The 25,893-nt window shown below is 34.7% G+C and overlaps 1 protein-coding gene across 4 annotated transcripts; it reads right to left on the reverse strand.

Moving 5' to 3' along the window:
* Nucleotides 1–807: 807 nt before the first annotated feature.
* Nucleotides 808–25,638, reverse strand: LOC149797166 (dual specificity protein phosphatase 12-like). 4 transcript variants are annotated; one of them, XM_089961851.1, is made up of 9 exons: nucleotides 22,464–22,617; nucleotides 20,189–20,491; nucleotides 16,509–16,622; nucleotides 11,398–11,519; nucleotides 10,818–10,914; nucleotides 9,465–9,681; nucleotides 5,809–5,857; nucleotides 4,734–4,821; nucleotides 2,420–2,558 (listed from the first exon to the last, which is right to left on the reverse strand). In XM_089961851.1, the coding sequence occupies exons 2-8, from the start codon at nucleotides 20,455–20,457 to the stop codon at nucleotides 4,751–4,753; spliced, it is 939 nt and encodes a 312-aa protein (XP_089817977.1). In that variant the 5' UTR covers nucleotides 20,458–20,491; nucleotides 22,464–22,617; the 3' UTR covers nucleotides 2,420–2,558; nucleotides 4,734–4,750. The 4 variants fall into 4 exon arrangements, with proteins under 4 accessions (XP_089817976.1, XP_089817975.1, XP_089817973.1 ...); XM_089961850.1 differs by lacking the exons at nucleotides 4,734–4,821; nucleotides 22,464–22,617 and adding an exon at nucleotides 25,590–25,638 and having other exon boundaries at nucleotides 808–2,558; XM_089961849.1 differs by lacking the exons at nucleotides 4,734–4,821; nucleotides 22,464–22,617 and adding an exon at nucleotides 25,102–25,539 and having other exon boundaries at nucleotides 808–2,558.
* Between the last annotated feature and the right edge of the window lie 255 nt (nucleotides 25,639–25,893).

Raw genomic sequence — 25,893 nt, forward strand, 5'->3', positions numbered from 1 at the left:
TAAACATTGTCAGTTTTAGAACTGTTTTATCAAATTTAAACTAATGTATATGAGACAAGTCAGACTGAATGATAGTTACAAACTAATGTATATGAGACAAGTCAGACTGAATGATACTTACAAAATGAGATACATTCCTTTTGACTACATCACCATTAGTCATCAAACATACTGTAACACTGGTTTTTCTGCCAAACAGACCAGGAAACTCTCACCCCACTCCCATGACCAATGACATTATGGCAAAAATTGCTGTAGGTTTCTTTATTACCATCAGTGCCAGCCATAAAACAAACTTTTGGTCAAGGAACATACTCTAAAATCTGCGTCAGTTCAGTTTTGTATGGGTTACACATTCTAGCAAGTACGGTGTGTTCAAATTTAAGCTGGCAATACATATACTACTGGTTAAATTCTCAGTTAATTTTCTTCATAGCATGACAAGCTTGATCCAAGAGTATATTTCTTGTTATATGACACTACTGAATTTGCCTCTCCTAATTTTCTTAGTAAATAAATCAGAAGTAGTGTTCATACACTATTCATGACCAACTTATGTCTGCACTTGGTCACTTGACTGATACATCACATCCTATGGTTTAGTCGTTAAAGCGTTGGAGGTATATTCATAAAATCAGAGATTCAAAACTCACACAATTATTTGCAAAAAGTTTTATATTTTTTTGTATTTGTAGCAAATTCTCATTTTATCAGAGCTTATTGTTTTGATAAGTTTTGGATCAAATGAACATGGACTTGAGAATGTACATGCATGAATGTGTAGAAATAATAAGACAAAGACTAATGTTTATTTTTTCATATATTTCATGCCAACAATATGCTATTACAATACATAACTTATAGATAAATGCAATTACTAATACAAAATTCAGGAATCACAACATCATTGTGTTATTTTCCCAGTTCATGTTATAACAGCATCTTATAGAATTATTCTCCTGTATAAGGTAGTGTTATGTTAATATTTCACCCTGATATTACCAATAGGCTGTCTGGATTGATTAACTTGATACAGAAAAGTTCTCAAACTGTAACTAACAGAGGTAAATATTTAATAATGCCCTATAATAAATGCCATAATTAATTCATGCAATGTGACAATAGTATAAAAAATTAAAAGTCTATATCCACTGGGTCAAGCAGGTACAGTATACATGCCTTCTAACGTTCTAGTCAGTGTTGAGAAGTTTCTCAGATTTGTTTGGAAGATGTGATGGTTAAAAGGGGAGATCACTGCATGTAACCAAAGTATCTGACATGCCTAATGATTAAACATAACCTAATGCAAATGATTAAACATTATCAAATGAATATTTATTATTTGGCATTAGTAGCCTCTCAATACTGCAGCAATGTTAATTGTGGGGTGATGTAATATGATAATTTTAATCATGATTACCTCCCCTGCAAATTTCCCTTGTGTCCCCAATCTGATGGATATTTGTAACAGCAGTTATTGTGCATTCTCAGGGATATAATTGGCAATATATCCTGCCAAGTACTTTTTGATACCTTGGTTTAAAAACTTTTCAACACTTTCCCAAAGCAAGATATATTCTTTCTAATTAGAAAACAATTTATAATAATTTGATAATGGCAGCACACTCCTCCCAGTTTGGAATCCATGGTCATATCAGCACATGTGGTAATTTAAGGCTGTTTTCATGTGACATGGCAATGTAAAGCTGTTTTTCATGTGGCATGGTATGACTTTATCAGTATTTTATGCTTCCAGTTTTCTAAACAAAACATGTCATCAAAGATAAAATCATCAACATTAAAAAAATTTGATCCTAATAATTTTGTGCAGGTAAAATAATTCAATTTTCAGTTAAAAGAATTACGTCTAGCAGATGATGGCATATGCAGAAAAATTCCAGCACAAATCAACATAATCTTTGCAAGGTATTATGAATATTGTTAAATTTTATTCATGCAGTTTACATAAATATTTGGCAAAGTGGATTACAAACATTTCATATATTTTGCATGTGAAATCAAAATCTATCTTTTACCACTCATTTCTCTCAAAATTTTGTTTAAATGTCAATGAATTACACCAATACATACTCAGATCATTTGCCAGTCAAAAGAAATCTATTTTTATGTTAATACTGAAATATAGGAACAGAGCGGTTTACCATGAATTAGCTTTTCTGAGTCCTTTATCAAACCTAATTTAATGTTCTAAACAAGCACCAGAAACCTCATCCGTATAACAACTGAGAACAGGTGATATCTGGTGGATTATATATGAAGTTTTAATCCTTGTAAAGTTCTAGTTTTAATCTGATGAAGTATCTTTACAGAAAACTGGAAGCTTGTACCTACTAGCCCCTGCTGAACTCAGTTTTAAATTTCTCCATCAGCAGATGTGACAAGAGTTAGAGATGGATAAACTGTATTTGATGAAGAAACAGAGGCAGTTGTCACTGGTGCAGAAACTGCAACCAATGGACGTGGTATGCACTTGTCCACTTTTGAAGTCTGGATGTGAAAGGCTGGGGCAACCCAAGCTCCACATGGGCACTTTTCTCCTGCAATGAAAAATGTGTTTTGTTTAAAAAATCATGAATGTGGAGTCAAGATTTCTAGTGGCAGTCAAGATTTTAATTTGTTTCAGATACTGCCCAGAAAAGTCCAATTATTCTAAATATTTGATTGAAATTTTAATTCCTTTTACATAAATTCTAAACATAATCAAACTTTATCTCAAATTCATACCTGAATACATAAAGAAACTAAGCTGTAACTGAAGTGGATGGAACTGGATAGTTAAGAGCAAATTAATGGACAAAATGTTCCTCTCACATGAGCGGAAACCAAAGATCAATTTGTCTCGAACTGCCAGAGTGTATTCAGCACAAATGTCCAAGGTACATTTATACTGAAAGAATATGGAATAATGTGGAATCCAAGTACTGAAAACATTAATTCAGTGTACTTGGCCAGGTGCAAAATTCTTGGCACCTTCACTAACCATGGGTTATCAATCCACTTTGATGCATATCAACACTTGCTGCATGCAGCAAAGTATCTTTGCTAGCAATGGTCATTAATCCACTTTGTTCCACATTGATTCTTGGCACATGTAACATGGCATCTTCACCAAGATTCATTGATCCACTTTGTTCCACATTGACTCTTGGCACATGTAACATGGCATCTTCACCAAGATTCACTGATCCACTTTGTTCCACATTGTCTCTTGGCACATGTAACATGGCATCTTCACCAAGATCCATTGATCCACTTTGTTCCACATTGACTCTTGGCACATGTAACACTCTTGGCACATGTAACACGGCATCTTCACCAAGATTCATTGATCCACTTCATTCCACATCAACACATGGCATAAGAAACTAGTCATAACACAGTTCTATCTGAATCGATGCAGCTGAAAGAAACTCGTCAGATATATCATTACATATACCTTATTAATAATAAAGTGGCCTCACCAGACAACGACAAATGTCACATGTACGTTTCCTCAATTTAACTTTTTTTATACACATTTTTATTTCAAGTCAAGACATGCAGATATAATGGCTGGTTTTGTGGGTCCATTTGAGCATGAGAAAAGCTATATATGGCAGCCGGTATATTTGGTGGAAGAACCTAGGAAAACCCCTGGAAGATCCACTGACCCACTAGATGCTAGTGGCAAGTTTTCTCACATACCCACATTGGCCAAGCCAAGACTCAAACCCACAATGACAGAGGTAAGATGTGAGTGATCTGTAAAGGCTAGTACTTTAGACCACTGCCCCTGCCTCCAGATGCTAGCATAGTGAATACCATATTTGCTGGCCTGTATGTCAATGTGAAGTACAATTCTAACTTGTGAACTTGTAAATTTTCCATCCTTCATCGACATATAAGTTGATGCAGAGTACAAAACAAGGCCAGATCAATACTTTGGCTTTGTTTTTCTTCACATCGTTCCACACAGCACTGCAAATTTTATCTTATCTGTAACTCAGTAGATTTTTAGGTCACTACTGAGTAACAGATAGGATAAAATTTGCAGTGCTGTGTGGAATGAAGTGGAAAAAGCTGAGATATTGATCTGGCCTCGTCTTGTACTCATCATCAACTTATATATGGATGAAACTTAATTCATTTCACGCTAACAAGAAGGAATTGTTTACTCAGTGGTATTAATTGATAATGGAAAATGGTATAGATATTGTATAAGAGTAAGGTCACAAGCATCAGGCAACAAAGCAATACAGATTACAATCATCCTGAAACCACTCTCTCTTTTATCAGGGCATATTTTATTTAATCACAAGGTGCAAGAAGAAAAATGCAATGGAATACCTGCCTTTGTCATGGTTATGCATTTTCTATCTTGTCTTTTGTAATGTAGATATATGTAATCAATTTAAAACAATGTACATTACTAGTACATGCTGCTTTAGATCAATTACATCTTATGTACTTGAATTTAACACAGACAATCATATAAATATTTTAAAATCCATCGCAGTGCCAGGTTCTATATTTTTTCCATACATGATCACAATCTCTTGCCCAAAATGATAATTTGCGCAAAATGATAATTAGTTTTACACAATTATTTTTCACACTTTTGGAGAAATCTTTATTTACATACATGTACTTAAAATTATTTGAATGACATACTACATATACAAGTCAATTCGGATTATAAGATGAAAGCCAGAAAATGAAAGGTATCAACTTACAGGTAGCAAATACAGAACTAAGTTGTCAAGTAGCAAATTCTCTCAGTGCTCAGTTTATTTAGCTTGCTATGTGCAGTAAATTGTTCATCTGCAAAAGAGCACTTATTTAAAAGAATGTTTCAGCTGCTTCCATATGCTAAGGTTGCCTGTGAATAAAGTGGATTGGTAACGCTTGTCTAGTGGCAAAGGCCTAATTGCACCATGCAACCAATTTATTCTTTTCAGATGATTTGCAGAACTGAGCAATGGGCAGGGTACAATATGGAATGAATAAAGCATAATAAAAATTAAAACTTAAATAAAAAGCTGACTGAAATATAAAGAAATGGTGGTTTTCAAGTTGTAAATGATGAACCTAACATGACATTTGAGACCTGTGAATGGCACAGTATTATGCTGAAAATATCAAGCTCCTAAAATCTTTAATGAAGAAATTTTGCTGAAAACATGAGCACATTCTAATTTATTAGAAAAGGAAAAAGAAAAATGCTTGAAATATCTGTAAAAAAAAAATACACTTTTGTGAAACAAGAATAGCATACATGAAAATATTTTTTAACAGATATTTATTTGTTGTACATAACACTATAAATCTGACTAAAACCATCAAGATGGATTCATGAACACATGGTCCCACATGGCTCTAATGTTTAACCACTATTCTTATATATTTAGTTTTCTTTTACTTCTTTCAAGTTGACACTATGGTTAGGGTACAGTTGATACTCAAGCAAGGACATCAATGAAAATACCTGTAACAGCCTTGTTGCTATGGCTGTTACAATGAAACTGATTTGCTTAATCCATGCGGTACACGAGCTAAAGGTTAATTTCTCAGTTTAAAAAAAAACAAAATTATGACAAAAAATGTTAATATACAAGATGTGAATGTTACTGTTTTCCTTGAGATAACAAATTCAGTGTTTTAAATGCAAGTTTACCATGAATCATAAGGAATTTTGAACATAAGCCACTGTGTTCACCGCCTAATGACTGTTCAAAGAGTAACATGCAATCTCTTTATGCGCATATCCCATTACAATTCAAAACTTGGTTAAGATAAACTGATACTTACCATACCAGACAAATGATCCTAATTTTGATGAACACTTAGGACAAGAAAGCTGAAAGTTAAAATGCAGTAGAATTGTTAAATAAATATTAAACTCACATATGGTAGAAATACATTTTACAAAAATTAGTTCTGTACAGGTATACTCAGCTTAATGCGGGCAACAAAAGTATGACATATAGTAAAAATATGTAGAGAAGCAATTATTCCCATAGTAATAATTGTATAGCAGGAGGATTTGAAACAGCACACACACACAAAAATCAAAAAGGTTCAACAAAAACAGTTAAGTTTTTGTATATTTAATTGTTGCAATTGAAAGTATACCATACATTTAAAAGAAAAACATTCTGAATGCAAATAAATGGTGTGAACATTTTCTGAAGACATTTTATAGGCTTATCACATATACAGTATCTGAATGCTACAAATGCTGAACAAAGACTAGGGTGATGCCATTTCACACAGCTAGAAGCTTAGTCTTGTGGCTGGCTGGGCACATGCAATAATATAATAACTAATCACAGAAGACCTACAGTGAAAAAGGATCTAAAATATTTGACAAGGTCAACACAAAACAACATAGAGCAAATTGACATATAGCACAGTGTACCTGTATATGTATTCAGTATTAACTACATACATGTTCTTAATCAAACATGAAACTGTAGCACTATGCCTGAGCAAAAATCTTATTCTGTGAGATTTCTTAAGAAACAATTTCTGACTTACTTGTCTTATGCAATAATCTAGTAACTTCTACACCCTTCCTCAGGCAGTAATCAAAATTCTATATTGCACTGGTGGCATTAAAATAGGGGTACCATGAACGTTACTTTTATACTGGTTCTGTTAAATCAATGCTTATGATATATTATCATATACGTTTACATTTTCAAAGCAAATAATTTGTATCTCACTTTGTATATGATTACAAGTAATTTTATTGTTTAACAGTCACCCTTATGAAGTCTTATGGGTTACTCTGTGAAAGAAAGAAACTGAGTAGGGGGGATAAGACTTGCAGGTATTCTGCTCACTACAAAATTAGGGAGATAAACATTGATAAAATGTCTTTCTTAAATGTAAAAGAAAGTTATACAGAAAAATGCAAGTTTTACATGGACTTTGATCATTAATGGAAATGGCAAATTGCTTGTGCATTCAACTGATTGCTACATTTTTTTTACAATTACAGTCTTCAGGGTCCATGCTTAGCAGTAATTTGAGCAAAATAATGACTGTTCTTTTGCCCCAAAAAGCAGAGTGAATGAAGCAGACTTCACCCTTTCTTAAGCTTACAGGTTCATGATTCAATCCTATTTCCCATTTAGTGCCTTAAACTGGTATTTTGACTACACTATGATCTTCTGTGCATTTATTTTCCTGTGTGAAGAACAATGTAAAACAGTCTGACACAGTATTTTCATACGTCTGGTCACCTTCTGTGACAATGAAATCATTTTTATGTCTGTAATTACATTTCAATTTACAAGATTTGTGCCAAAAATTCACAAATAATTGTCAAGATGCAATTCAAATACCATCCATCTGATGCCTAATCCTGGATAAATTATTCCTTTCCGGTTTACAGGCTTCTGACTAGAAACGGTAAATAAAATTATTTAATATTGTATCCTGTAAAAGTAGAGAGATAGGAGCTGAACCTCGATATATGTCACCCATTTTCAACAGCAACCCAATTTAAAACCTAATGTCTATTGCTGCATCAAAGGAAAAATTAAATAATTATTTAAAGTTAATGAGCATTTCTTTTGTTTTTATGTATGATTTAGTTAAAAGATTATGTCAACTGCTGTAAACAGTTGCAAATTATTTCAAACTTTGCACACTCAACACAAGCCTCTGCTTTTTCCAGATCTGCCATTTTCTGCAGGCAGATAGAAGTCATTATGCAAAAATACTATAGCTCTGCTTGCACCATAATTGTTCACCATAGAAAACAAAAAAATATTGATATGGGATCTTGAATCAGTTTTCTTTTAACATTATATTAATGAAATGAGTTAGGATTTAGTACTTATGAAGTAGCTTTTGGCATACCAAATAAATAAGAATACCAAGAATGGCACATTCTGTGTCCACCTCATGTTTAACAGTCCTGTATACAGAAACCAGATTGGTGTGGTTTACTCTGGAGATTACTGACCAATGGATCAGGGCCTTTGTTGATGCTGAGCAAAGTTACTGTACAGAAACCATTATTTTCCTAATAGACCTACCATGACTACAACCTCTGAGTACTAGACCCCAAAATCTAGAGGTTGCTTTATCACCCTAAGAGTAAGCCATCTATAATGTTTACGCAAAGTACAAATGCAAAAATAAAATATAGTCTGCAAAACCCATATTCTTTGACCCTCAAAAAAATAGAACTCTATGCATCAAGTGCAAGCCTTCACAAAGTTTGGTCAAGGTATAAAATCTAGATGTAAAGTTATCATGCCCCAAAAAAACTTCTTTAGTCAGTGTCCTTAACCTTTGACATCTTGAGCACCAACATCTACGAGGGCCCAGAGTGGCCGAGTGGTCTAAAGCGCTCACAGTTACAGATCACTGCCATCTCAGCTTTGTATGCATGGGTTCGAGTCTAGGATTCGGGCAATGTGGGTATGTGAGAAAGCTTGCCAGTAGCTTCTCGTGGGTCGGTGGATCTTCCCGGGGTTTTCCCCCCGAGTTCTTCCTCCACCATTAATACTGGCTGCCATACATAGCCTATCTTGTACTAAAAAATGGCATTAAACCCCACAACAACAACAACCAAAATCTATATACTTTTTTCTTACTCATGTGCAAGCCAGCCACAAACTCTGGTGAAGCTACATGGTCAGGAATTCAATTTTTTTATGCAGAAACCATTTTTCTTCATTCAGTCAGTGATCTTAACCTTGGATCTTTTGCCACCTTAACTGATACGCTTCCTCATTACTCCAAGTGCAAGCTATCCACAATGTTTGGTCTCAGTTTCTGATGTAGACTTAGTGTTATTGCTCAGAAACCATTATTTTTCTCTGAAATAACGGTTATCTTAACCTTCAACCTTTTAAATCAGTAACCTTATTCCTTACCCAAAGTGAAAACTATTCACAATGTTTAGTCAATGTATATGATGTAAAACAAATGTCATTGTGCACAAATTAAATTTTTTCAGCAACTGTGACCATGACCTTTTTACCTATGAAACCAAAACTGAGAGGCTCTACCTTACCCCCAGTACAGGCTATCCTGTGTGTATATGGTGGCACTCTGCAGTTTCATATTTTGCATAGGGTTAGAATTTTAAAGAAAAAGAATTTTCCTGGATTTCCTTACTGGTTATACTGGCTTTATTTTGGTGTATGATTGATGAGTGTAATATGGGTTATAGAGAGGAAATTTCTAATTTTATGTAGGACATAGGCAGTATGGGGTGGGAGAATGTCCCTACAGCTTACTAAATTTGCAACAACAAATAAACAAAATTCACTTTCAGATGGAAGCTATTTATCAAAAACCAATTATTTATAAAGTAAATAACATCTGGATAATTGTTTTCTTTTTCCTTACATGCTAATTATTTTATATTCACAACACACATACAAATATGGTCATTCCAAAACAAGCATCAAGAATTCTTGTAATAGGTACATGACTTTTACCTTTCCTTCCTGTGCAGTAATGATGTTTGCCATCCACTGAACTGGTTGAATAAACAAAGATTTATCACAGACAAGTGTGCTGTCAGGGTTATCTGATTTCATATTTTTCTCAGAACAATGATAATTAGTGGTGGGAAGCTTACTGCGCCAATCGAAGGAAGATTCTCCATCTCCAACGGTATGCGATATCAACATTGACTCACGGAACAAGGCTAGCCTGTGTTAGTTGAAACAAATAACATGTCATTACTTAAATATAAAATAATCACAAACTAACATAAACAACAAAGTAGTATATAGTTTGTAGCCTTCCTTAATGCAATAATGCATATAGAAAGGCCATCAATGTATGTTCTTGTTTTTTTTGTCCTATCATACTTACAGTAATACAGAACAACTTGGCCATGGATGGATTTTGTCAATAAATTATCATATTATGATACCATTTCAATCATTATCTAGGTGTGAAACCTTATCATTATTTAATGAAATTTACACTCTTTAAATCCTTCCTAACTGATGGGATTTTTAAAATTGTATAAATAGAACAGACATACAAATGAGTATGGAGAGGCATTCCTATTTTTACAATGGCTTAATTAAACTGCACCTAAGGTATCAAAATTGGATATGCTACGATGCATGGATGTGGCTAGAATGATATTAGTTATACAGCAGGCTCCCACTGTAAAACCCTTCATCACGACACAGTTTATGCCATCAGACTTGGTCATGGATTGCCTGTTATTACGTAGAAGTAAAGTTATATTCTCCACATATTTCATTATAAAGTGATCTCTATATAAGGTGGTGAACTCTATGGCTACCATGGACAGCGTACTGCACTTACAAACAGGGGAACTAACCCTAGCAAATGCATTTGACAGTGAAATTATGATACAACTGAAAAGCAAAGGTCGATATGAAACAGGAACCATAACTCTGTGAAATTTTTTGGGAAAAAGGCGAATATTAAGCCTGACCAAGTTCTTCATAATATAAAGTAAAATACCAAATTTATTATTAAAAAGACTTCAAAATGAAATTGTGATGTAACTGATGGGAAAACTTTCAATTTGAATCGGAGCTTAATTCTGTTTAATTGGTAAAAATAAAAGGTCTGAATGTGTAAAGTACTTCAAAAATTACTGTTAGAAATCAAAAGCTTGTTTGTGATGTTACACGACATAACTGGAAAGACAGCCATGCAAAATATTTTTTACCATATTGATAAGCTGAGGTTGGGGGAGGAGGGGCACAAAATATCTCAATGACAAAATACCTACTAGATTAATTAACCATCTGCCAGTAAAAAAGTTCTTAATTCAAAGTATTTAGTGTATGCTTTCCTACCTGCACTTCCTGCATTTATAAACATCATCTGTTTTGTCTGTGGCATCCAATGGGTTACACATTAGTATGTCTGAAGGGAAATTTTCCTCAAGGAAGCCTAAAAAAATGTAAGGGTTTCTTCCATGTTAGATACCATGACACTGAGGAATTTTCTTAGGCTGACTGAGGAAAAATCAGCCAGGTAATTGTAAGTTTGAACACAATTTTCCAATAACATAATTGCAAGAAATGTCTTATAACAGGCCCTTTTTTAGTCCTCATGAAAAATAGTACAAAATGCCCATTAACAAATCACTTCCTATGACTTCTCCAATTTAAAATCAATTTTTTCCTATTTCTGTGTGAACATAGTGTTCTCGTTAACAACTGGTTGCTGACTCAAAAACCATCCACTTGTGCTACTTATAAATGTGGTAACATTATTTAGTCCAGCATTCTCCAATACTAGTCATGCTGATTGCAGTCATGTGATAAAGTTAGATGAAATACATATACTTAAACCAGTTTCATTAAAACTGAACAAAATTAAATTTTCTTTCCAAATAAAAATGAGCTAATTACAAAGTGACAGAAATGGTACCTGCTTGCATCCTTTGTGCCAGCTGACAAAGTTTATACTTCCTGAACAGACCACTTGTCTTGTCAATCACACAACCCATCCGTTCAAACAGCTGCAACTGTCTCATGAAGCCAATATTGGGCCTACCATAAACAAAAACAGAAATGTACATTGTAATAATAGTTAAAACTGCATCACATGATGTAGAAGCCTAAATGTTACCAGTTCAAAATACCAGAAAGGAACTACATGTGTATTCATGCACCCTTCTTGATTACACACCAGGCAAAAATGGCCTTTGCTTTGCTACAACCAATCAAGCAGCATGTAATCAATGTTCAATCTTGATCACTTGTTGAATCCTGTACAATGTAATTTTCTTTTTCTCACAAATATTGTGTATCTCTGAAAGATATAAGGTAAAGGTGTATAACTGCTTACAGATCATTTTAAAATTTGTTATCCACTTCAGTGACCTTCAAATAATTTATTGACCATCATCTGCTGTTTAAGCTTTTCAACACATATTTACGCACATCTTTTTTAATAATGAACACGTAAACCCAAGTGGTGAAGACTTAATAGTGTAGTGATTAGAAAACTACTTTTATGCAGAATATAAATTCTATGCATGCTTGAATAGCTGGACACAACTCTCCAGCTTTCTTCAGCAACTATTGAACAATCAAAAAGATCTTTATACACTCTCTCTCGATAACTCGTGCCCAGATAACTCACGATCCCGCTTATAATGCGGTGTCCGTCTTGGCTCCCGATTTTTTCCAGAGAAAATGTATTTAAAATATCTTTAAAATATGCTGAACATGAAAAAATTACGATAAGAATTGATAAATTAAACCTTGATACATCGCTCGTTTTATCATCGAAAATGGTGATTAATACCCGTAAAAATATAATCCATATTTTGAAATTTGCAAGTTCTAAAGAAGAATTAATTTCAGAGATCTCGAAAACACTTAATTATGTGTATTTGGACACCAATTTTTGATCTGGGACGCAGAAAATCACTGAGGCGGGAGTCCTCCATACGCATGTAATAGGTGCGCGGGAAAATTCAAAGATTTGCCGGTCCTGTTTCAGCCACCTGCTTTGTGGGAAAATGTGTTGATCAGTTAACTGTGCTGATATTTACAATGGCAGAATTCACTGACTGAAAGACTCTTTGATGTACTGTTGCCATTTTATAAGAGTACATTAAAAAAAAAAAAGAACATGATGCAACAGCTAGGCAGCTAGTTCAAAGGCTTTGACTGGCGGCCGAGTGAGAAAATATACTGATATTTAGTGATTGAATTCAGAGGCAGAAAGACCCAGTTTTAAAATCCTAGCGAGACCTCTGTTTAAAGATATCATATATTATGTAAGTTTTTATGATAAATAGTTGTCAGTATACTGTAAATAAACAATCAATGAAAACTTCTGGTAAATGCTAACAGGTGGCAACAGAAAATGAAATAAACACCAATTAAACGTCTTCCTGTGTGAAAGTCACGTTCTAATCCTTTAATTCTGTTTCAGTGTCAACATTATAATCACAACATATTCTGTTCATTGAAAACATGAAAAGAGTCAATCGACCGTTACATCAAAACCCGTGAGTACTTCTGTGAGAACCTAATTACATGCCGGCTTTGTTTTGATCAACAACTTGGGGAAGTGTTTGTTGCATTAAAAAAAAATTGATTACAAGAGACCTGGGGTGCTGGATTAAGGGTCTTGGAGCTGCCTTTGACGTAAAGCAAAACAGTAACAGAGACAGCGACGATGATAGTGACTTTGAAGGTTTCAGTGAAACTGATGTCATTAATGCCAAGGTTGTTTGGGAGAAATTCGTACAGACTCATGGTCCTGAGATGGGCATTTCTCTTGATGATATGAAGGAGTGGATTTGTGCTGACAGTGATTGCCCCACAGCCGAATACATGTCAGATGAAACTACAATTAATTCTATAACGAACAAATTTGCAGCAGAAGATGATTCTAACTGGAGTAATACAAGTGTTGAAAGTGATGCAGATGTTGCCACACCCCCCTCCCCCGCACAGGAAGCAATCAAATATTTTGATATTGCCATAAGGTGGCTGGAGACCCAAAACGTTGACTACGTAAAGCTCATGCAGTTGAGAAATCTGAGGGATTTTGCTCGGCGGTAGAGAAACCAAGGAGTAACACATACACAAAAAATTAACTGATTTTTTCAAAAAGTGAATTGATATTTGTCAAGCGTGGCACAAACGGCAAGTATTAAATTGTTCTAATTTACGTTGTTTTAAATTTGTAGACCAATTAAATATGATTAACCCTTGTTTTTTTGTTTTCCATTTTACTTCTATCGTATTCAAATCTATCTATCTATCATTCAATCGACACTGTTTCTCGAAAAGAGTCAATCTTTTGTATATAAAAAAATGTCTAATTTGGATCAAACAACAAAACTAGAATGTATCCAATTCAACAAAAAAATTTGTGATGTAGTACACAATGTGTGAAGTGGTACACATGTTAAGCAAATGGAAACCACGTGGAATAATGTTTTCGATGATCGCCTCAATATACTGTAATTTATCCTGAAATTAATGTTGCCCAATGAGGAAATAATAAAGTACACCGTTATGAAGAGATATTTATTCACAGTTAATATCAGAACGATTATAAAGTGAGTATTCAACAGTATAATCTGCGTACCCCCCCTTATTTTTCCGTTATGTCGTCAATCACTTTATTGGTTTTGGGCTTATTTTATAGGTCCCTTGATAACTCGCGCCTCACTTATAGTGCGGTCGATGTTTTTGGACCCCGATGTGCGCGAGTTATCGAGGGAGTGGTGTATGTCAATGACACATTTGCATGGAGGGTATGGAAACAAAAGATTACTACTGATATATTTTTATGACACAAAAGATTGGTCTCAGGTGGAAGTATTTCAGTTCTTTTAACTTATTAGCACAATATATTAGCAAGTTCTTCACTTGAGATTAATTTTACAAGATAAGAAGACATCTTTTTGAACTTGGAAATAACTGTACATATGATTTTGACCTAGTGTACAGTAATCCAAAGAGGAATTCATTTCAGTGATATTTTTTATTGTATCATATATCTGCAAGTGCAATATTCTAAAGAACCATTCCAACATTAAAATTACTGTGTGACAGGGTGAGACTAAATTTTTTAAAGATTTGCTTGACAAAACTTTGTAAATATGCTAAAAAAATGCTCAACAGCTTAAAGTTTGTAACTATAAGGATGTAATGATGGCTCTATATTTAGAAACCAAACCTGTCTTAAGCAGCCACTTCAAGTAAGGGACAAAGTAGTATTTCATGATTGTTGCTTAACAGAGGTTTATACCTACACTATGTGAAAGGGATCTTCAAATGTTGGCCATTTAAAACAAGTGACTGCCTAATATAGGTGATCTTCATAACAAGTCTGACTACAACAGACATCTATTAGTAAGAGGGCTCTCAGGGAACTGAGCTTCCACATCAAATATGTGTGAAATTCTATAAGGATGCAATTTTCTAAGTCTAATGAATCCCTGTGGTACACTTCATTCTCCAATATAATGCTCCACTTTTTATAATTTTGGTCTTGCATGACAACTCAATGTAATGGCTAATGGCTTGACTAACCGGTAGGTAGACAGGTATGAAGCCAGTGTGACCAATTGAAGGAACCCCAGGTGTCTGGGTGATCTGAGAGCACTCCTTAACAAGTCATTGACATCTCACTTCAGTCTGCATGGGTTAGAGTCCCGTGCTCTGGCAGGGTATGTGAGAAAGTTTGCCAGTAGCTTAGTAGTTCTTTTCAGGGTTTTCAAGGGTTCTTCTTCCATCAACATATACTGGCCACAATGTAGAGCCTAATATGTGCTAAACACATAACAACAACAACGAATTAACAGCTGATCCTTCTCTGATGCGATGACTTCAATGAAATTGACGTTATACTGAATACATGTGTATGTATCTGCGATTGTTCAGCAAATAAACAATGCCATTTGTTTGTTTTAACACCATTTAATTTGATGATTACGCATATATAAATAGTGAAAGTAATCAAAGCTTTCTCACTGTTTGAGTTGAACAAACCTGACATTCATGAATAAATAATAATAATAATAACAGTAACAATAATAACTTCAGTGCATGTGATTTTGACTAGGGTAAAATAGTAACAGTAAACACTTGTCAAGTTTACTTGTTAAAATAGTGCAAAAAAGAAATATGAGTTTATAGATTAGTCAACGAAAACTGTTTTCATTTTTCGTGAAAAGATTTGCAATAAAATGCTAATAAAAGAAGAGAAATAAAAGACAAACGTGAGAGTGCATATGAATACAACAAATAGAACTTGAATTCTGAATGTATATTTAATATTGATTCCATCTCAACTATGGTGAAGATGCTGATAAAAGAAAACTACAAAAATGAGAACTTAGAGACCTGAATGGGAGAAGCAGTTTTCATGGTTCAAATAGGTGAAACTGATAGCACATTAAAAGCAATTTTAAGTATTTTCACTCAGAATGAAAATACCATCATGCAGCTTCGGCAGTCATGAATGTAAGCAGCTCATGTTGAGGACTGCTATGTTATGCAAAAAGACAGACAACTCTGGTTGAGAATACACTCAACTCTGGTGTAATAAATGATGAATGATGTGCCACCATAACCACCTCACCAAAGCTGCATTAGAACTTGAAGACTTCTCTATTGTCCAAGCCTTTTTTGTGACTTTTGACATATATTCCATCACCAGCACCTCACCCAAGCAGCATCCTCCTAAAGGCGAATCACAGATCATTTCAAATCTTATTGTTGTGTACTTCACTTCATAAAGTATAATGCAAAACAGTATCAATCTTTACCCAATCTATGCAGTTTAAATGTTTTTAGTCTTCAAAATTAGACTTTTAAAATGTACACGTCATAAATGGCCAGAAGCATTCTTAATTACTAGTCCTGATATCACACTATACTAAATATGATCACTCTCTAAGCTGCAGGTTAAAAAGAGAACCAAATGATGGATACAAATGAAAAACTGACAAATGTATGGTCATGACTGATCACAACACATATCAAAGTCAGGATGCAGTAACTTACTTAATGGCTTCTCTTTTCTTTCTAACAATTCCCTCAGCTTCTTCAACATTCAGCTTGTTTAGGTACATCAGGTAGGCAATTGTAATGGTGGCACTCCTTGACAACCCAGCAAAACTAAAAGAAGGATCACACTGAGTCAGGTAACAATAAATAATGTAATGAAAGAAAGAAATGAAAATAACCATTATTACAGAATATGTTTCTACATGGTTTTTATTAACAGAAAGAAGCATATAAGTTCTGACAAGAATTTTACTTTTCATCTATTGGGAAGGTGGAATCTTTAGAGGATGTTCTCACTTGAGAACGGGTACCAAAGGTATGTCTTTACTAAGGCAGCTCTCTCAGAAGCAGGAACTTAATAAATAGGTGATGGGAAAGGGGTTCAATCACAGGACAGACTTAATTTCAAATGAAAATCAATAATTTGTGAAAACTTTGAAGGAGATATAATTGGCCTGGTATGAAGCCCTTGGCAAACTAGTTCATAAAAGACAACAAATGGGCCTCTAAACCAGTGTTTCTGATGTAGAGGATAACATATTTACAACAAAAGTAATTAGCATAGAAAAGCATGAAAGCCTTGAAGATACCGATACTCAACTGACCAAAACGAATTTCCAGGATTTAAAGATAAGACTATTTCTTCATTTTAACTGCTAAGTGTTGAAACAATCTTTGATAGTGTTGTGCTACAACAAAGTTTCAAATTAACTGCTTCGACAGTCATATTAGATGGAAGATCAGCACCAGTTTCATTAAAGACCATCCAGACATCATTAGAAGTCCTAGGGTGAAAACCCTATGTGAATATGACCAGAATAGTGATAATAAGATTTGCAAGAGTGCCGTCATGGTGATCATATTCAATGTCAGATCAGCAGCATTTTCATTACAAACTAAACATTATAAAAACTCTTCTAGTGAAAAACCTACGTTGATAGGACCACCCATCTAAAAGGTGTAGCAATAGCAAAATGTTGAAAATGGTATATTGTTGGTTAGATTAGCACCATTTTAACTTAAGAACCAAAAAGATATTATAAGAAGACTTTTGGTGGAAACACCATCTTGATACGTGTAGGAGAAGCAACAATAAGATTTTTAAGATAACAGCCATAACAGCTATACTGGATATAAGATCTGCCTGATTTTCATTTATGTCCATCAAGATATAATTAAGAATACTGTAAACATGATTTTGAAGAAGGCCAAACCAAATATCACAAACCCCCACAATGAGATGAGAAATAGGTAATATATACCAGTAAGATACCGTGACTTGCTTTCTTTTGGGGCAAGGCACAGTTATTTGAACACACTGACCAATTTTCAGTAGGTAACATGCCTATAGGCATGAGATCTGTCAGGAATACAAAATGTTTCCAATCATTAACCTGTAATCAATAAGTTATTTTTGTAAAAAGAATAAGATGGGTTATTTTATAAGCAATGATGTAAGTAAGACCCTGACCATGCTTAACCAACACAGATTTTCTACAGCTGAAAATGTCAAGTTATCCTTCGAGTTAACCTGTAAACAGTTGCCATTAGGATATGAAAATTAGGTCACTGTGACTTACATTCTCCTGGAGTAGTTCAGAACAATGCAAGAAACAAACATAATGATGCAGTTTTATGAATATAACATGCCTACCACTGGTGATTCCCCAGCAAGACAAAACAAAGTCATCTGTGCACATAAATATGGTCACTTTGACATACCTTTCACTGGAGTAATAATAATAATAATAATAATGCTTTATTTATAGAGGGTGACCCATTAGTCAAGGACTATTATCCCTTGAGCATAACAATGCACAAATATGAAGATAGCAATAATTACTGTTTATTTATATAACATGTTTAGTATTAAAATACTAAATTCCATTATCTATTTGAAACACATACATGTTCCTATCTCTTCTTAAATACTCTAATATTTTCTGCAGACTTTACATGTAGTGGAAGCTTTTTCCAAAGAACTGCACCAGAGTATTGGAAGCTCTTTTTAAATTGTTCTGTTCTTGGTTTTGGTGCTAGAAGGTTTCCATGTGATATTGATCTCAACTGGTATTGAGTTGAAAAAATCCTGAATAAGTCCTGAAGATACTCTCATGCAGTTCCATGAAGACATTTATATAAAAGAACTGCCTGGTGAAAATTTATCCTGTCATATATGTGAACCATATGAGTTCTGTAAATAACGCTTTTGAAGGATGATCAATATATGCATCTACAATTATGCGTGCTGCTCGTTTCTGAAGTTTATAAATCCTGTCAAGCTCAGATTTAGCACAGTTTCCACATACATCTGAACAAAAATCCATTGTTGAAAGAATATATGACTTGTAGTATAGATTTTGAGCTTTCATAGGTAAATATTTCTTGATTCTGTCGAGTAGGGCAATTTTGGATGACAGTGTTTTACAAAGCTTATCAATATGGTCATTCCATTACGGTCACACCTAGGGGCCCTGAGGGGCCAAGTGGTCTAAAGTGCTCTCCGTTAAGGATCACTGCCATCTCACCTCTGTCTGCGTAGTTTCGAGTCTCAGATTCGGCCAATATGGGTATGTGAGAAAGCTTGCCAGTAGCTTCTCGAGGGTCGGTGGTTCTTTCCAGGGTTTTCCTGGATTCTTCCTCCACCATTAATACTGGCCGCCATATATAGCCTATCATGTGCTGAAAAATGGCGTTAAACCCTACAACAACAGTCACACCTACAAGCTTTTCAAGTTTGACATTTTCTAATGGATGATTATTTATTGCAAGAGATAGTTCTGGGTTCCCTAACTTGTGTAGCTTTTGTGATGTCCCCAAAATCATACATTTTGTTTTTCCTTCATTAATTACCATCCTATTTTGTTGTGCCCAGTTCTGGACTCTAATACGGTCTGAGTTTAATCTCATTTGCATAACTTCAGTATCAAAACTAGAGTAGTTCAGAAAAACACAAGGAACACCTTATGTTCCAATCATATGCCATGCCTACAACAGGAGATTTGCAAGTAAACCAGGACTTTTATTATAATTAAAAGGCAGTCTCACTGTAAGATAGTATATTCTATGGCTGTCAGAGACAGCATTATAATGAGGGAGTACTGCATCATGTATTTTTTAAAAATGCAGTCTCACTGTAAGATAGTATATTCTATGGTTGTCAGAGACAGCATTATAACGAGGGAGTATTGCATCATGTATTTTTTAAAAATGCACTCACTGTAAGATAGTATATTCTATGGTTGTCAGAGACAGCATTATAACGAGGGGGTACTGCATCATTTATTTTTTTAAAATGCAGTCTCACTGTAAGATAGTATATTCTATGGTTGTCAGTGACAGCATTATAATGAGGGAGTACTGCATCATGTACTTTATTAAAAGGCAGTCTCACTGCAAGATAGTATATTCTATGGTTGTCAGTGACAGCATTAGAATGAACTGCATCATGTACTTCATCATAAGGCAATCTCACCAAAAGGCAGCATATGCTGATGCCTCCAATGGAGAATGTCACAGTGAAAGAGTATTGTATCATGTTCTTCATTCTAAAGTGGTCTCACTATAAGGCATATATTCTGTTGTTCCCAATGACATAATTATCAGAGACTGCTCTTTTTGTTTTATTTCTTATAAGACACATTGAAGTTATACATGAAATATCTATACCAACTTACCAGTGTACAAGAACAGATCCATTTTCTCTAGCACTATTAATAAAGTCAAAGCACTCCTGAAATTGAGAAAGCAAGTCTGTATCTTCCAAATCCAGAGCATGGATGTACTTGTATTGGAAGAGCTCAGTCTGTGAGGCATTTAATGGCCGGTGGTCAATTGTTAGTATATGCGTAATCCCTTCTTCTTGGAGACCAGCTGTGTTGAATGTGGCATCAAGACTTCCAAGGTAGAGTCCTTCAATAATCTGTATTATGTCAAGCTTTGCCATCTTTCTTCACATGGTTTGACCAATCAGACAATACCTAGTACATGAAAAGGAAATCAGTAAATTTAATTATTAAAAAAACATTTACAAAAGATGTGATTCTCAAGGATAGGAAAAAGCATCACAACTGAGCACATCAAAACCTTATAAACTTTTACCTGAACTAGGTACTGCTTACAATTCATTGGTGTGCAAATAGTCAAAGATTAATAGACACAGCCAAACCAGATTTAGCAAAACAATGGCATTAAAATAACCTCACATGATAACTAATGTAGGAAAAGAACTTCACATATGATATTCTAGTCCACAATATCTTAATAATGATATGCTTATTTACATGTAACAAAATTTATTGGTTTTGGGGACAAGATCCATTGGCAATAATAACTTGTCTGGAAAGTATATGATGGTCTCATCATTATGAGTAGTTTCCATGGTTTCTATGGCAAATACCCCCTTCCCACCCCCACCCACCCATTTTCTCTACCTAATATCCTCTTCTTCCAAGGAACCTGAACAACCCAAGCTCTAAAGCATGACCTTTTAGGTCATAACCCAAAATGGTTATGGTTTTAACTGCAAAATTATATGTATAATGAACATTAGGTTAAGAGACAGTCTACTCTATGGCTCCCATCAATGGCATTATAATGCGGGATTATTGTTGGTCATGTTTTACATGCTATGACTGCATGCTTAACATCTGTTTAAACTTAATCAATAATGTCACATTAATCTCAAACTTGTTATTTTTTAATATATAAATTGACATCTGACTGCATCCTTCTAGTAAAAATTAACATACAGACCCTTGATCTACCGAGCTGGATAATTTTTCCCCCTAGTGGTTGTTGTTGTTGTTGTTGTGGGGCTTAACGCCATTTTTCAGCACATGATAGGCTATGCATGGCGGCCAGTATTAATGGTGGAGGAAGAACCCGGGAAGAACCACCGACCCACAAGAAGCTACTGGCAAGCTTTCTCACATACACACATTGGCCAAATCCTAGACTTGAATCCACGCAGAGGTGAGATGGCAGTGATCCGTAATGGAGAGTGCTTTAGACCACTCGAGGCCCCCTCACCTAGTGGTATACAAGAAGATGGAATGGGAACAGTCAAATGAATGGACATACAGATGGGGGGGGTATTTTAATATATCCAGTGCTAAAGTATGTGTACAGAAAAGTTTGCTTCCTTGCTCTGCATAATTCATGATCATTAGTAACTTCCCATACTCAGAGCATAAATACTTTATGAATTCAAAATTTTCAGCAATATCATGGTGCCTTCATCAGTGACTAATGTTGATCACATGGCTTATAACTACCACCCATCTACACCAGTCTCCTCCACACAAGTCATTATAAGTCATGTGATCAACATTAGTCACTGATGAAGTCAATGTGATATCTGCCAAAATGTCTTATTCTTAAGATATTTATGATCTGATTATGGGAAATTACTAATCATCATGCCCCGAGTGGCTAAGTGGTCTAGAGTGCTCACCGTTCCGGATCACTGCCATCTCACCTCTGTCTGTGTGGGTTCAAGTCCCAGGCTCAGATAACATGGGTATGTAAGAAAGCCTGCCAGTTGCTTCTCATGCGTCAGTGGTTCTTCCCGGGGTTATCCAGGGTTCTTCCTCCACCATGTATAGCTTATCTTGTACTGAAAAATGGCATTAAACCGTACAACGACTAATGATCATGAGGATACTAGTTATAAGCTGGAACTAAAATAAAAAAGGGGGATGGGAAATTCAACTCTCAAATATTACATGTGCCTGCTGATATGCCAGTGAGGCTGCCAGTGGTCTCTGTGTGTCTGTGTGATTTGGATTTTTAATGTAGCTTTAACAATTTTTCAGTCATATTGCTATGATGTCTGCAGTGTGGCAGTTTATAGTGATGTCTAGCACAGGTGCATCATGCCGCAGACATGTAGCATAATGTCCCACTCAATCACATTATCCTGACACCTGGCCAACAAGTCCTAACACTAACCTCTTAATGCTGAGTGACAAGCGAGGCAGCTGTTAGTACCATTTCTGTAAGTCTTTGGTATGTCTCGGCCAGGGAATGAACCCACGACCTCCCGCATCTGAGGCAGACACTCTAACCACTACGCCACCGGAGCAGTTCCAGTGGTCTGTTAACACTACAATCAAAGGAAAAACAAGGCCAGGTGACTGTACCCTTAGGTTATGACCAGATTAACAGCTGGAATTAATTATTTACCAAGACAGCTTTGTTTGCTGCAGCTGAGGTGTTAAAAATGCTAAAAAAAACTTATAGAAACACAAAAGTGAATTTCAGAATTTAAAAACTTCAATTATAAGTCTCAGGGTTCTCAACAGATGCATAACCTTCAGTTCTGACACTTGGAATTTAAATGTGACCCATTTCGAATGAAAGGAAATTTCAAGTTATGTATTTTTATGACGCACAGCACACTGATCTGGGTTGAGCATAATCGAATCAACAAAAGATTATTTTGAGATTGTTTCTGACATTCATAATAGCTAGAGGAGGATGGAATCAATTATTACTTGACTGGATAATTTCTGATCAAATATTGGCATTTGTTAGATTTTCCCATCAAATTATAATCAATTAGAAAACACTGGAAAATATGGCTGCACACAAAGCCAGCTGTCAAAGGTAAACAATCATTAATTGTGATTTATTGGCAATTAATTTCCTTTGATAGGTGAAACATTTAAATATTATGGTGTTTTAATTTGTAATCTATCATTCAGTCTCAGAAGTGATCTGTCAGTGTCACTAAGGAGCTTAGTTTTTCTAACCAGAATCATCTGCAAAGTTTTGGTACATACTTGTTCTTGGGAAGCTAACAAGATTCCTCATGATATGCAAATAAGGTCAGAAAGTTAAAAACTGGCTTTGTTGCTGACTTTGTAAAAAGTACTAATTGGAAATAATTAACTAACATGTTCTTTTGACTGATGACTTCATAGCATACAAAGTCACCAATTATGATGTTTATCCTTGATAAAACTGGATATGCCTTATGTTGACTGATGCATTAATTTCAAGCATGATGATCAGATTGAATTGATTATGATACAGAAATTAGACATTCATATATATTCCATGGTTGTAAGTGTACATTTTGCATTTAAAATGATGAGCTAAAAAACAATTTTTCTGAAATTAAAATATAATAAAGTATAAACTAATATTTTTTTCTCATTAATATACAAATATACACCCATACATAATTAGAGAAACACCTGCACAGAAATATGCAATGGCCATGTCTGTTTCAATGTCTGTTTGTTCCCTACAAACTACTGTACAAGTTTCTTCAATACAATAAGAAGCTGTTTAAAAAAGCAACTAATTAGAACCTTTTACTTTCACTCCAGTTTACTGAGTGAAAACATGCTCAGTGCATGCCTCATATCTAACTTGGTAACTACTTTGTATATAAAATGTAAAATAATTCAATTATGGTATATATTTAAATGTTATGTGCTGCATGGCAGATCTGAATGAAGGCATCTAAGCTGGTAGCTGCCATGCACAGGTGTACAGGTTGAGTGTCTTACAAATGAAAAGAATGCATTAACAGAACTGATGAGATAGAAATCAACACTATGGACACATGCAAATATGATGAAGTTGTGCCAAAAGTTACAAAGATAATGAGTACTGAATGATAGGTATATATCTCTTTTTACAATGTTTACAACAGCATTATAAATTCAGCTTAATTATTTTCCTCTTTTCTACAGTAACAAGGCACAAAAATAGAAAATTCATGCAATAAAAACTGCTTACAATAGCTAAATAGCAAAATAAAATTTTGATAAATAGGTCTAAGCACCTTTCTGTGATTACCTTAGTTGTGAAGAGTATAAAATCAAGGGAATTAACTGTATTTGATACAATCATGCCTCATACACTGCATGCCTCATATCTAACTTGGTAACTACTTGTTATATAAACTGTAAAATAATTTAATTATGGCCTCAATTTAAATGGCAGATCTTAATGAAGACATCAAGGCTGGTAGCTGCCATGCACATGTAATTGTTTATATCAGTAAAAGGGGTGGAGGGATAATTATAACACCCTCTTCTACTCCCAATTAACACTAGGTAACTTTCACAGTTAGAAATCTGAGACCAAGATGATTTTGAGTAAACTGTCTTATAATATCTGTATACTTAGTCACTCATAACTTAGGTCATTGAAAACAGTAACACCATCAATAATATAAATACCTGACTTTTTAATGGCCACTTTTAGTTAGAATTTCTGTTGCTTTGTGTCTTGTCTAGTGTCTACATTAACAGTTGCTTGGAGAACAATATTACTGGTTCACTTCAGAGTTAATGTGACTACTGGGGCATTTACATATATATAAAAAATGAATACCCCCAAAATAAAGATATTTAAATTCAAATTAAAAGTCATGTTTATTTTCTTTCTGAAGCATTTGGAGAAAAACAATTTCATACATTTTTTTCAACTAATCTGTTCATTTATTATAATGTACATTTTTATACAAGAGGTCATGACCCTTAATTCATTTGCATAGAAGAGATATCACAAACGCATTCACGAACTCTGTCAGAAGAAAAACATGCAAATATGACTGCTAGTAAACATTTACTCTGCACTGGTTCACGCTGCACTTCTGTGATGGCTGTATCTTATCCCTGTCGATCTTACTGATGCTGAAGTTGGGTGCATGCTTTGATACCATGTTCGCGCTATGACGTACGAGAACATGTAATAAGTGAAAATTATTCACCTACTATTTCTCGGAGTCTATGCAGGTTGGGTGTCTTACAATGAAAAGAATGCATTCACAGAACCGACGACATCCAAATCAAGACTACAGACGCGTGAAAATATTAAGTTGTGTCAAAAGTTACAATGAAAATGAATGATGCCTAATGATAGGCTGATGTTCTTCCAATGCTAACATCAGCGTTATGAGTTAGGCTTAATTATTTTCCTCTTTTCTGGGGTAACAAAGCACGCAAATGACAATTTCATGCAATAAAAACTGGCTACAAAAGCAAAGCAGCAAAATAAAATAAAAAATATGCTAAGCCTTATTTTGATGTATATTTATAAGCACCTTGCTCCCATTACCTTAGTTGTGAAGAGTTTGAAATCAAGGGAATGAACTGTGCTCCATACACGTAAGGTGCTTCAAGGTTGTTATGACCACTGAAAAATGCGTTTTTTTTTCTTGGTGCAAGTTTTCAACACTATATATATATATATATATATATATATATATATATATATATTCAATCATGGCTCGTAATTTTTTAGGATACGACGGACAGTTTATTTGTTTCAGAACAAGATAACGAATATTTCCAGTAGTAACCGCGAACGTAGTCCAAATCACTTACATGAAAGTGGTTAATGTACAGTTTAAAGATTTCAC

Source organism: Sinohyriopsis cumingii, chromosome 6, assembly GCF_028554795.1.
Source record: "Sinohyriopsis cumingii isolate HCF-2022 chromosome 6, ASM2855479v2, whole genome shotgun sequence".
In the NCBI taxonomy this organism is placed as follows: domain Eukaryota; kingdom Metazoa; phylum Mollusca; class Bivalvia; order Unionida; family Unionidae; genus Sinohyriopsis; species Sinohyriopsis cumingii.